General features: G+C 38.7%; 1 protein-coding gene across 4 annotated transcripts; it reads left to right on the top strand.

The window, feature by feature from the left end:
- LOC109708942 (mucin-5AC-like) lies at positions 907-13,220 on the top strand. Of its 4 annotated transcripts, none has more exons than XM_020230915.1 (27): positions 907-1,223; positions 1,357-1,553; positions 3,642-3,791; positions 3,877-4,005; positions 4,121-4,201; positions 4,282-4,434; positions 4,521-4,622; positions 4,978-5,067; positions 5,170-5,298; positions 5,574-5,687; positions 5,802-5,927; positions 6,061-6,186; positions 6,321-6,446; positions 6,573-6,698; positions 6,832-6,954; positions 7,295-7,420; positions 7,536-7,661; positions 7,798-7,923; positions 8,169-8,381; positions 8,474-8,527; positions 8,616-8,711; positions 8,818-8,925; positions 9,089-9,460; positions 9,872-10,141; positions 10,713-11,102; positions 11,461-11,704; positions 11,805-13,220. In XM_020230915.1, exons 2-27 carry the CDS (start codon positions 1,460-1,462, stop codon positions 12,451-12,453), a joined length of 4,443 nt encoding a protein of 1,480 aa, XP_020086504.1. In that variant the 5' UTR covers positions 907-1,223; positions 1,357-1,459; the 3' UTR covers positions 12,454-13,220. The 4 variants fall into 4 exon arrangements, with proteins under 4 accessions (XP_020086504.1, XP_020086494.1, XP_020086486.1 ...); XM_020230905.1 differs by having other exon boundaries at positions 3,877-4,020; positions 5,182-5,298; XM_020230897.1 differs by having other exon boundaries at positions 3,877-4,020.

Here is a 13,241-nt window from a genome sequence, read left to right as displayed (position 1 = left end):
TATATATATACACTAAAAATTGGATATAAAATTGAGAGTTGTCGAGATTGCAACCCTCAAAGATTTTTGTAAACTAAGGATTTCTCAAGTAATAATAAACGTAACAGAACGACCGTCCCTAGTCCAAGTAGCAAAAGAGTCGGTGGTTGATATCTGAGGTCCCAAGTTCGAAATATAGTTATTTTACATTTTTAGTTAAATTTATTTTTAAAAAATAAATCGAAACGAATAGCATGCGACCTTTCTCTCAAATAATATAAAATTGAGAGTTGTCAAGATTGCAAGTTTGCAATCCTCAAAGATTTTTGTAAACTAAGGATTTCTCTAATAATAATAATAAACATAACAGAATAACCGTCCATAGTGCAAGTGGTAGAAGGGCAGGTGGTTGGTATCTAAGGCTTAGTTTGGTATTGAGGCCTATCTAACGCTATTAGATAAAATGGAGTTGTGGAAAAAGCATATAGGGATATGCTTCTGCGTTCTCCACTGGGACCGCGAAAAATATATCGTAACCGACTCATCACGATATGCGGAACGTAATATTACGTACGGACACAAATATAGTATTTTTACAGCGTACTTTCTCAACGCAATCTTCTCGCAATCCTAAATAAAGCCAAAGTCCCAAATTCAAAATGTAGCTGCTTTGCAAACGTAACAAATAACGTGCAATCTTCCTCTCAAAATAATAATAATAATAATAATAATAATAATAAATTTAACAGTGCAACCCCACCAAACACCCAACCAGAAAGCTCCACTAAACAGAAAAGAGGCCTTGAATAACTTTGTACCCCCCTGTGTTGGACCTCTGCTGCCTGTGTTCAAGTTCAACAACCTCTGAATATTATATTAAATATATATCAACTCCCCTCTGTCCCCTCTCTCTCTCTCTAAAACAGTAGTCTCCTCTGTGTCCTCTCTCTCTTTCTCACTCTCTCTCAATCTATCAAAGTGAGTCCAAGATGCAAGCATAGCACAGAATCTAAAAGTTAGGAGAGAAGAGTTGGCCCCTTCCCACTACACAAGGCTTTTATGCACTCCACCCCCTCATTTCCCCACCCCTCTCATTTCCCAACCCAACACATACACCCCCCCTTTCCCCCCTCCCCCTCTTTCTTTGTACTTTGTAGCCCTTTTTTTGCTGTTCATCACCCCCAGAAGAGAGAAGCTCTTCTCCACAGTTTCCTTTGGACATGAATTGATGTTTCCTCACATGGGTTTGCTTTAAATTCATCTCAATCCTTTTCTTGTTTTCCCCTTCTTTCTTTATAGCCTTTTACATTTGTGTATGTGAATTGGTGGTTCCTTGCATGGGTTTGCTTAAATTTGACTCCTTTGGGATCGTTCCAGTGGTTTTTCCTGGTGGGTTCATCAAATCCGTCCATGTTCTTCGGTTTTTAGCGAGTTTGTGGGGGGGCTGAGGGGGTTGGATTATGAGAGAGGGAGCGGCGGCATGGGGCGGCGGCGGCGGCGGATGATGATGATTCTTTGCCCATCTGTTGTAGGCGTTCTCCTTCTTGTTCTCGTCGCGATCCGAGGCCCCGGAGGTAGCAAAAATGCTTACAAACATGATCTGAATAAGTTCCATTTGTTGCCATGTTAGTTTCTGAGGATGTTTTTAGATTTTGTTGATCTTATCATCTTAGACAGCCATTCATTTCTCTAGTTTTCTCTAATATGACATGGGCTTGAATTAAATCAAACTAAGAACTTGTGAAAAAAAGTGATCTTGGGACCTCCGACGGTCGGATACCGTGTGAAACAACTGTTCGTCTCTAAAATCTTTTAAAGTATTAAAAAACCGTGATGAAATATTATATAATTGGACTTTTTGATGTAGTATTAGCGCGGCGTAGTGAGGCAATATCAATCCTAGAGAAAATGGGAAGCTTAAATCTGAACACCGGATATGCGTTTGGCCGATTGATCACGGTGGCCAACCAGTTTGATCGAGCCTCTTGGTCTTTCTATAGATTAAGCTATTTGTATATTTGTAGGGTTGGTGTGATTAGAAAAATAATAGGGAAATCCGGTTTGATCGGGACATGGATTACTTTTGGAAAACTAGTAAAAATATGCAAGAACGAATCCTTATTTATTGGAAACATTCCTCTAAAGAACGAGGAATGTATGGAGATGATATTGCTTTGAATTTGATATATCCCAGAATAACGTTGATTTTTCATTTTGATATCTAGGAATTAAGGTTTATTTCAAGTGGCTCTAAGCATTAGAAGTAAATTGTCTGAGTTGTTTGGGGTTTCTATTGGCTGATAATAAGGACTATGTTCAGGGAAATCCCATACATGCGGAATTACAGGGTTAGGTTTAAATAACAAGTAGCATCAGATTTTATGGGTAACCATTCAACCATAAATTAACTGAGTAGGCCAATTTCCGTCAGTGGGTTATTCTATGACAGTATAATGTATACAGGCTACAAAATCGAACCACATGCTAGTTAAACATTGCTGTGAAATGTATATGGCATTAATTTTAGTTGTTGTAAATTTCGGTGAGTGTTTCTTCACTACATAAGCTAAACATGAAAGAACCAATGAAGAGTGTTCTATTGGCTGACTGGCTTTTAGTTTTGTTGTGAGCCTCCGTCTTGCCGAATTTGCTTCCGCTGCTTTCTTGAGTGCTGATGTGTGGATGACAGCTCATTGACAAAATTTGTCAATTCTTTTGAGAGCCTTCTCAGTGTTGACTTTGTGCTTTAGGGGAAACAATGTTAGGATATGGCTTGAAAAATAGCGAGAAACTGTTGTGTTACAGAAGAGATATATACATATATAGAGTCCAGCTACTGTTCTCTTGTAAGCACGATCATCTTCGTACTCATAAATTGTTTTCGATGATAAAACTTTCGAATTGACGATCCATACCGTTAAACATGATTTAAGGCATTTGAAACTTCTAGAAATCAAATTTTCATATTTTTTTGACATTATTTACCTCAGGATCAGAAGATCTCAAAATTGATAATTTTTAATGGCTTGTATGGGATACTTTCTAGTTTAACGGTGTAAAAGAATCAGAATTGATTGAATTTTTGATAGAAAATTCTATTCATAATCTAGATATAGATCAATAACTCCGATCTTAAATTAAAGGATCTGATCATCCATTTGTAGGAGATCGTTCAGTTTTTACTATTCATTTTATGCCCGCTTGATGGATTTTATTATAATTTTGAAAAATTACGGATTCATTTTTTATAAGTTTCAAATGCTTTATATCATATTTAATGGAAGCTCCATCATTGAAAACTACTTATGAGGACAAAGAGTTCTATACATCTCTATATATATATATATATATATATATATATATATATATATATATATATATATATATATATATATTTATATGTACATATATTCTATATTGTTTTCAGCTTGTTCTTTGGAAAGCAATATGACTTCATTGTTGGGCCTTGAAAATGTCAATTAAAAGTGTAAGTGCTTTTGGTCGTTGTTTCTGTGAGTTCATGAACTGTAATTCTTATCTACTGGATATGTGCCATGTGCTCTCTTATGTGCTCTTTTGTTGTGGTCGGAATTGCACTACGGTTCACTTTTTTGAGCTTAAAAGATGAAACTGCTAATACATTATGCTTAATATTTTTGTAGTACAACTCTCAAAACCATTAGAACTGCACTTGCTTGCTCGAAGGACACTGCTACCCTTGACAAATGCGCCTCCAACAAATAACACAACTGAGATACTTGATCCCTCAAATATGGTTGCTCCATCAATTTCTCCACCGCCGAGAAACTTAGGTTCATACTAAAAATCCATTTCAGTTTATTTGTTTATTTTTTATTTAGAAGGATCACTACGTAATTTCTGTTGGATTCAATGCAGATTTTGATGTATCCCCACCCCCATACGTGTCCTCTTCAGTTCCTCATACGAAAGACGAAGCATCCAGTCCTGTGTATTTTAAAGAACCACCAAAAGAATATGCACCTGCTCCAGCCACGACGTCTGAGGGTAATCCCGTTAAAGGTAAAATTTAAGGATATGCTTCTTGAAATTTTGAGACAATCTGATAAAGTTTAATACTGTATCAAACTTGATCAAATTTCTTTCCCTCTCCAATTTACAGAAAATAATCTTTCTCCTAAGCCAGTTTTTCATGGAGAAGCACCATATACTAATTCTTCAGTCCCAGCTCCAAGTAAAGAAGGTTAATTGATTACCATCACTTAGTAATGGTGAGCAATACTATCAAACTTGATCTAATTTCATTTATGGTTTCTGCGTCAGTTTCACTGCCTCTTCCGCTTCAACCTCCAACTATTCCTCCCTCTGGATTTCCACATACTTCTGACGTATTTCCCCCCGCTGTTCAAGCAGTGATATCATCAGCGCAGCCAAGTGCTCCACCGTATGAAAGCCCGTCGTCAAGTCTTCCCAGTTGTAAATTCCTATCTTTGACTATTTGGTATTCTTTAATCGTCACAAATCCCAAATGATCTTTTTCTCTTTTTGGTTCTCATTTTTAGCCCACGATCTTTCTCCTTCCTATGCGGTTCCACCATCTGCGCGTACTGGAAATGGAGAAGCACCAAAGATTAGTCCTCCAGTCTCAGTACCAAGAAACAAAGGTATGGTTAATAACAGTGCAGCACCGTAGCATGCGGTAAATTATTGACTTAACGCGGGATTTATGTGCCAACCATGCCGACCGGCATGGTACAAAGGGACTATCCCCTTTTTGCCTTCTATTTGGTGGGATAGGAATGCTTTTATAATCATATGTTTTACAGATGATCTTTGGAATGAAATGATTTAAGTTAAAAAAAGAATAAAACACTCAAAAATTGTGTCACTGTCACATCATAGTGCACCAATGGTGCAGGGCATGCCATGGCACGTGCCGTGGCATGTTTTGTGCCACAGGCTGCACGCAAGCCCCCTGTGGCACGATACTTAATTCTTGAATCTAACTATTTCTACCAGTTTTGCCACCTCCTCAACCTCCTATACCGGCTTTTTTTGGACATGCGCCATCTCCGACACCAGATTCGCCGCATACTACAAATAACCAGTGTAAGCATTTCGCCAGCAGTGCTTGTTATTTGTGACATCTTTCTTAAATTAGCATGCTAGTTCTACCTCTTTTTAAGTTTAAATAACTTGGTGTATTGTTTGCTGGGCCGGCAGTTCCTCCGACACCTATCACTCCTCCAATAAGTCGAAATGGTAGTGATGTTTCAGTCGCACCACCCCCGAATGAATCATCTAGCCAAATATCCCCAATTAATAGTTCCACGCCGAATGGTATTCTTCTCCATAGTTTATAATTGTAGAAGTGGAAATGAATACTTAACAGGGGTAGTTGATTGTGATACAACCCTTGGCTTTTCTTCGATGTCAGCTACTTCACCAACTATTATTAGAGAAAGGAATAGTGTGCCAATTTCTGCCCCACCATAAAAGTTACACCACCAATTACTCCAAAAGAAAATTTTCACCCAAAAGGTGTCAATTTCAAAAAGATTAAATTCTCTGGCTTATTTTTCTATGTTGATTCTGCATTAACATTTGACGGACAGCACCTGCATCAAACGCTTCTCGCTTCCATGGGAATAGGTATGGCTCACCAATTGCTTCGCCTCCAAAGGAACCTTCTACTAGTTTGCCACCTCCAAGTTATTCACATTTACAAGGTATGGCTATCTTTACTAGAGTTTTTTTAAAATATATATATAAATCCTTACTAGAGAATGTGTTCTTATGCTCTTCATATTGATGAGTTATTCCTTGTAATGTATTGCACGCAGGGCCTGCTGCTTCTTCGGCATCAACTCCCAATTTCAACAATAGTGCGGCACACAGCATTCCAGTAGCAGCACCTCCAAAAGAATCATCCGGTCATTCGTCACGTGTAAATTCGTCCCGGATAACAGGTATATGAACTTTTTACCAATTTATCTACTTCAACGTATTCACACCCACAAGGCTATATTTATCCTCACTTTTCTAGAGAATATTGACTAATGCTCTTCATATTGGTGAGTTTTCCTTTTTAATGGCATGCAGGGCCTGCTTCTTCTCCAGTATCAACTCCCCGTGTCAACAATAGTACAACACACAGCATTCCAGTTGCAGCACCTCCAAACGAATCGACCAGTCATTCGCCACCTGTAAATTCAACCCCTATAAAAGGTGAATGAACTTTCTAACAATTTATCCTCTTCAACTTATTCACATCTACAAGGTTATATTTATCCTTACATTTCTAGAGAATATTCACACGTGCTCTTCATATTGTTGAGTTATTTCTTAAATGTTGCACGCAGGGCCTGCTTCTTCTCCGGTATCAACTCCGCATGTCAACAATAGTAAAACACACAGCATTCCAGTTGCAGCACCTCCCAACGAATCGACCGGTCATTCGCCACCTGTAAATTCATCCCGTATAAAAGGTGAATGAACTTTCTAACAATTTATCTCCTCCAACTTATTCACATCAACAATATATCCTTACTTCCCTAGAAAATATTGACTAATCCCTTAATATTGATGGGTTATTCTTTATATATTGCATGCAGGGCCTGCTTATTCTCCATCATCAACTCCCAACTTCAACAATAGTGCGACACACAGCATTCCAGTTGCAGCACCTCCAAAAGAATCATCCGGTCATTCATCACCTGTAAATTCTTCCCGTATAAAAGGTAAAGAACTTTCTACCAATTTATCCTCTTCAACTTATTCACATCTACAAGGTTATATTTATCCTTACTTTTCTAGAGAATATTCACAAATGCTCTTCATATCGTTGAGTTATTTCTTAAATGTTGCATGCAGGGCCTGCTTCTTCTCCATCATTATCTCCCATTGTCGACAATAGTACGTCACACAGTATTCCTGCTGCATCAACTCCAAAGGGATTATCCACCCATCCACATGTAAATTCTTCACATATAGAAGGTATAGTGTGTTAAATTATATAAACAACTGTTATTCTCCAAAAACTTAAGCTTTTTTTTAATATTTATATTTAATTTACTAGGAATCTAATAGGACTTGAACTCAAAACCTTCTGCTCTGCTCTGATGCCATGTTAAAGAATATAAAACAACCGTTGTTCTCCAAAAACTTAAGCATCCAGAGAATAGTTTTTTAATATTTATATTCAACATAGTGAACTTTCTACCGATTATTTCCCTCAACTTATTCACACACACAATGTGTACTTGTCCCTACTTGCTAGAAAACATTGACTAATGCTCTTCATATTGATGAGTTAATTCCTTATATCTGCATGCAGGGCCTGCTTCTTCTCCAGCATCAACTCCCAATGTCAACAGCAGTACGGCGCACAGCATTCCAGTTGCAGCACCTCCGAAAGAATCATCCAGCCATTCATCACCTGTAGATTCATCCCACATAAAAGGTATACAAACTTTCTACCAATTTGTCTCCACAGTTTAGTTTTCATTAGTCCTTCGCTAGAAAATATTGACTAATGCTCTTCATATAAATGAGTTATCTCTATTTATTGCATGCAGGACCTGCTTATCCTCCAGCATTGACTCCCAATGCCAACAGTAGTTCGACACACAACATTCCAGTTGCAGCACCTCCGAAAGAATCATCCAGCCATTCATCACCTGTAAATTCATCCCACATAAAAGGTATACAAACTTTCTACCAATTTATCCGCTCCAACTTCTTCACATCTACAAGGCATAGCTATCCTTAGTCCTTCGCTAGAAAATGCCAACTAGTGCTCTTCATATTGATGAGCTATTCCTTGTTTATTGCATGCAGGGCCTGCTCCTTCTCCAGTATCGACTCCCCAAGTCAACAATAGTGCGAGACACACCAATCCAGTTGCGTCACCTCCAAAGGAACCATCTACCCATTCATCACATCTAAATTATTCCCGTACAAAAGGTATATATATATATTCTCCTTCTAGGTTAAAAATATTTTCATCATGTACACTTTTTCTTCATCACAGGGACTAAAAGTTCCCTATTAATCACTCTCTTCCTTCTTGTAAAGATAAATAATGATGCCGAATACAATCTCTTTGCTAGTTCAAATAAAGTAGACATTCATTTGTGGGCTGCAAATGAAATTTTATCCCTTTATCATGAGAAAATTATAATAACGGAGAGCCGATTTCTTTAATGCAGTTTCTTCCCCTCTGATAAGCCCTTCTCCACACGAAGCAAAGATACCACCACAAACTATACATGCACCTTTGAATTCACCTAATCGATCTCCTTCGGGAAGAACACTTAATAGTCCTGCACCTGTACCTGTTTCTACAACTCATAACCACAAAGGAAGAGGAACACCAGAGCCCGCACATGCTCCATTCCAGCCGAATATATCGGAATCTCCAGGTTGGATAAATTTGCTAATAGTGTATTATTAACTTCCAAAATGACTTAATGAAAAGCCTTTTTGCTGTCTTCGGCTCCTTCACGTCCTCCAGCAGCGTCCCCCAAGAATAATCGAAGGCATCATCCTTCGCCACCCCATGCTCAAGGTAGGAACTGGTAAAATTGCTTATATTTGGAGCTTTCATAACATAATTACCTTTGCTTCTAAATTTGGACTGTTTGTCTGTTCTTCAGGCCCTTCAATTTCTCAGGCTCCTTTTCATTCAGCAGATAGTCGACAAGCTCCTTCCTCTTCTCCATCAATAAACATACCATCTACCATAAACAGACGTATGTTGAGATATTGATTTTCTTTTTTGAAGTTTTTGTTTCTTTTTATGGATTCTCTATCCTTTAATACTTATTTCATTTGCTTACAAAACTCTCATGATGATAGGGCCTGTTCCATCTCCCATGCCCCCTCCCAGTGCTTCCACCCGAGAAAAGCATGAAGCGCCATCACCAGAACCTATTAATACATTACCGCCTCCGCCACCTAATTTAGGTGTGTTTAAGAATCACATGCTTTCTTTTTTACAAAGTTATAGTGGACTTTTCTAATTTGTGCCGCAAAACTTGTCGAAAGATCAATAATTTGCTTTCATTCTCTTAAATCCGACCTTAAAGTTTTAAGTGTTTTATTGATGTACTGTTGGTTTTATGTGCAGATTGTACACCGCTATCATGCTCAGATCCTTGGACAAATAGCCCACCAGGATCGCCATGTGCTTGTGTGTTGCCAATAAAAGTTGGGCTACGCTTAAACGTTGCCTTATACACGTTCTTTACTTTGGTTTCTGAGCTTGCCCAAGAACTTGCTAATGGAGTGTTAATGAAACAAAGTCAGGTCCGAATCATGGGAGCAAATGCCGCAAATGAGCAGCCTGAGAAGACTGTCGTTTTCATTGATCTCATCCCACTCGGCAACAAATTCGATAACACGACGATCTTTTTGGTTAATGAGAAGTTTTGGCACAAGGAGGTTTTCATAAATGCTTCCTACTTTGGGGATTATGATGTTTTATATGTTATCTACCCAGGTTAATCATGAAGCTCCCTCATTCCTTATATTTGTGCATTTTGGTTTTCTTATATCGTCCAATAGTGATAATTTAATGTCAAGTTTTTCCATTGTTACATCTCCTTATACGGATCTTTTAAGGCTTTTTAGTTGGGGGGATAAATTTGGATCAGGGAAACAAGTATTGAAAATGCTCATTCCAACAATTTTGGTTCCGGGTTAAAAAAAAAAAAAACACACACTTCTAGAGAATGCAAAACCTCAGGTATCTGTTTTTACATAACCAAAGATGTGGCCATTTACTCGTTCATGACGTACAAAGAGATTTTATTGAACTTCTTCCTAAAATGTTTCTTTTTTTTAATATTCATAACACATGTTTTACTTGGCTTTTCCTGATTTTTAACTTTTTTAATATATGTATCTACAGGCCTTTCTTTGTCTCCACCTGCAGCACCTGGAGATATGAGTAGTGAAGATGGGGTATTAATTAACGGAAACAATCCGAAGTCTATACGACCTCTTGCCGCCAATGTGAGAAAGCATCGAGAAAAACAAAGTGGCAGCCTGATAGTTATTATTATTTTGTCGGCTGTTTTTGCTCTAGTTTTGTGTGTTGGAGCTGCGTGGATGGTATTCTTGAAGTGCATAGTTCGTTCTCATCCGCTAGGACCAACTACTTCTTTTGCTAAGTCGCAAGGTAGATACATCCTATTCCCTTCATTGGTGTTTACTTTTAAGTCTCTTGCATGTTTTTGGCATTAGGAAGAAAATGCATGTGAATTGGTGAGCATATGCATAATTCAAGCTTTCTTGCTGTAGAAACAACATAATGGGTGTGAAATCGCACACTTTTTCTGTTCTTTCTCTATCATTTTTCAGTGAACTTCTTGCTCTATTTTGGGTTTACATGTCTGAGCTGCAATAGAATACAGAGTTTGATACGATGCTTTATAGAAATAATTTTTACCTAGAAATTGAATATTCATGAGATTAGCTTGAAATTTTAATCGAGTATTTTGATTTTTCTCCTTTTTTTGACACAAAATAAAATTATAGGCATGGGATCATCATGCCCAAGGTGTCATGTTTGTCAACATGAACTTCTTATCAACTCGTGCATCGTAAATTTATTTTTTATCCGTGAACTTTGTCATTCATTGCTTGAGAAGTGAAAGAAGTGAATATAGCTTCCATCGACTCTTTGTTCTCAACCCTAATTGCTGAACTCTTCATTGGAGGTTTTATTTATTTATTTATTTATTTCATAGGGACGGGAGCTCGGGCATTAGGAAGCCAACCTAGCTCAGCATCAGCATCCTTCTCCTCGAGCATCGCAACATGTGCGGGCACGGCAAAAACATTTAGCCTTGCGGAGATGGAAAGAGCTACAAACAAATTCGACGAGTCCAAAATAATCGGCGAAGGTGGTTTTGGACGTGTGTACAAAGGGACTCTCGATGACGGGAGGTGTGTGGCTATAAAGGTTCTTAAGAGGGAAGATCAGCAGGGCAGCAGAGAGTTCTTGGCTGAGGTTGAGATGCTGAGCCGTCTGCACCACAGGAATTTGGTTAAGTTGTTGGGTATATGCACTGAGGAGCATATGCACTGTCTGATCTATGAACTCATTCCCAACGGTAGCGTGGAATCTCATCTGCATGGTAATTGCTAACGCACTTAAATTGCATACATGCTCTTCAGAATTTTCTTTTCAGATATACATCCCTGCAAATCTGAATTTTTGCGTATGCCGTTATATAACTTAAATGTCTTACATTTATACCCTTAAACTTGCAGAAGTTACTTATCTTTCAAAAGCCTTTACTAATATCAAAACCAGCTTCCCCCATGAATTGGATGATGCTGCAACTTAATGTACCGATATATTTGTGAGGAACAGCGAATTTGAACTGTTACATATCATACATATATTTTGAGGATACCAACATTACTTCTTTGGGCAACTAGTAGTTTAATCGGAGCTTCTAAGAACTGATCTGAATTGTGAATTATAATCAGGACCGGATAGAGAAACCGCTCCACTTGATTGGGATGCACGGCTTAAGATTGCCCTCGGTGCAGCTCGTGCTCTTGCCTACCTCCACGAGGACTCAAACCCTCGTGTCATACATCGCGATTTCAAGTCCAGCAACATCTTGTTGGAGCATGATTTCACCCCTAAGGTCTCCGACTTTGGCCTAGCCAGAGCTGCCCGGGACGAGGCACACGAGCACATTTCGACTCGCGTTATGGGAACCTTCGGGTATCTAATATTGTTTAACAAATCATTCTTCTCTTTGTCAACCATTGATGAATTCTAAATATCACCTAATTTCACTTGTTGCCCTCTTTTTTGTCTTTAGATATGTTGCCCCTGAATATGCTATGACAGGGCATCTTCTTGTCAAGAGCGATGTTTACAGCTACGGAGTTGTCCTTCTTGAGCTCCTCACGGGAAGGAAACCAGTAGATATGTTGCGACCCCCGGGGCAAGAAAATCTCGTAACATGGGCGCGCCCACTTCTTACAAGTAAAGAGAGTTTAGAGACGATAATCGATCCATCTCTCGACATTAATAAATACGACAGCTTGGCAAAAGTAGCGGCTATTGTCTCAATGTGCGTTCAGCCTGAAGTCGATCAACGACCGTTCATGGGTGAGGTGGTTCAAGCCCTGAAGCTGGTATGCAACGAGGGCAACGAGCACAAAGTGTCGGAAAGTTTTAGCCGAGAAGATTCACATACTCCAGACACGGAATTGAGACTCAGCGGATGTTTGGACATGGAAGCAGAAAGGAAATTATCCTCTTCTAACGTGTTGAGTACCTCAGCGCGTTTTACGAGGGATGCGACTGGTTCCTTCAGGAGGATTTCGAGTTCAGGCCCTTTGAGAACAAGTAGAGGAGCATGGTTTTGGGATAGAGGGAGGAACTTATCGGGGAGAAGCTCAAGCGAGCATGGGATTGAACAAAGATTTCAAACGGGTTCGGAGGGTGGCGAAAGCATTTTGTAGATAAGATTTCCTTTTCTTTGTCTGCAAGAACATGCATGTCCAGGAATAAGGATTACCAGCTTCTCGGCATGCTCAATATCAGGCATTTTTGGAGAAAGGAAAAGTTGAGGAGATTTGAATATCAATAATGTGCTGTTAAATGGAAGAAGAGCCTTTCTACTTTAAAGCTATACATTGAAGGGCCATTTTAAAGCTTGATCCACGAACATTTAACCAGTTTGGCTTCTTTTCACAAATAACCCTCGCAAACAGAGAACGTGGAAGAAGAGCCTTTCTACTTTAAAGCTATACATTGAAGGGCCATTTTAAAGCTTGATCCACGAACATTTAACCAGTTTGGCTTCTTTTCACAAATAACCCTCGCAAACAGAGAACGTGGTTTCAGCTACTTGTGTTTCCCTTATCAAGTGGGAACTTAATAAAGCCGAGCCGCAGATCGACACACAGCATCTCCTGTTCTTCAGCTTAAGACCTGGGGTAGTAATTGCAATCTTCCTCATTGTACAATCATCCAAAAGATTCCTTAAAATATATTTTTCCTTTTCTTTTGAATTCTTAAGAGGACCTCAGACATTTTTGTTCTATGTCTAAGCTCAGCAAATGAATTGTTTCAATCGGAATCAGTCGAGAATCATCGTATATTTTGATAGTCGTACACACACTTGTACTCTTATTGTTTGGTTTGTTTCTGTAAATATGTACTGGGGAATTTATAATGAAGATCTGATGTGCAGCAAATAGTGATCACTTTCAGATAATTTGTTTAACTTCATTAACAGCAATCTTTC

Source organism: Ananas comosus, linkage group 1, assembly GCF_001540865.1.
Source record: "Ananas comosus cultivar F153 linkage group 1, ASM154086v1, whole genome shotgun sequence".
NCBI classification, from domain to species: domain Eukaryota; kingdom Viridiplantae; phylum Streptophyta; class Magnoliopsida; order Poales; family Bromeliaceae; genus Ananas; species Ananas comosus.
Note: the sequence above shows the minus strand (reverse complement) of the source record. Positions and strands in the feature narration are given on the sequence as shown.

Excerpts from the sequence above, each read along its gene's own strand:
- LOC109708942 (XM_020230897.1), top strand. The coding sequence starts at position 1,460 with ATGGGGCGGCGGCGGCGGCGGATGATGATGATTCTTTGCCCATCTGTT. Across the intron at positions 4,623-4,977 it reads CTCAGTACCAAGAAACAAAG|TTTTGCCACCTCCTCAACCT; the intron begins GTATGGTTAATA and ends TATTTCTACCAG. Across the intron at positions 8,926-9,088 it reads GCCTCCGCCACCTAATTTAG|ATTGTACACCGCTATCATGC; the intron begins GTGTGTTTAAGA and ends TTTTATGTGCAG.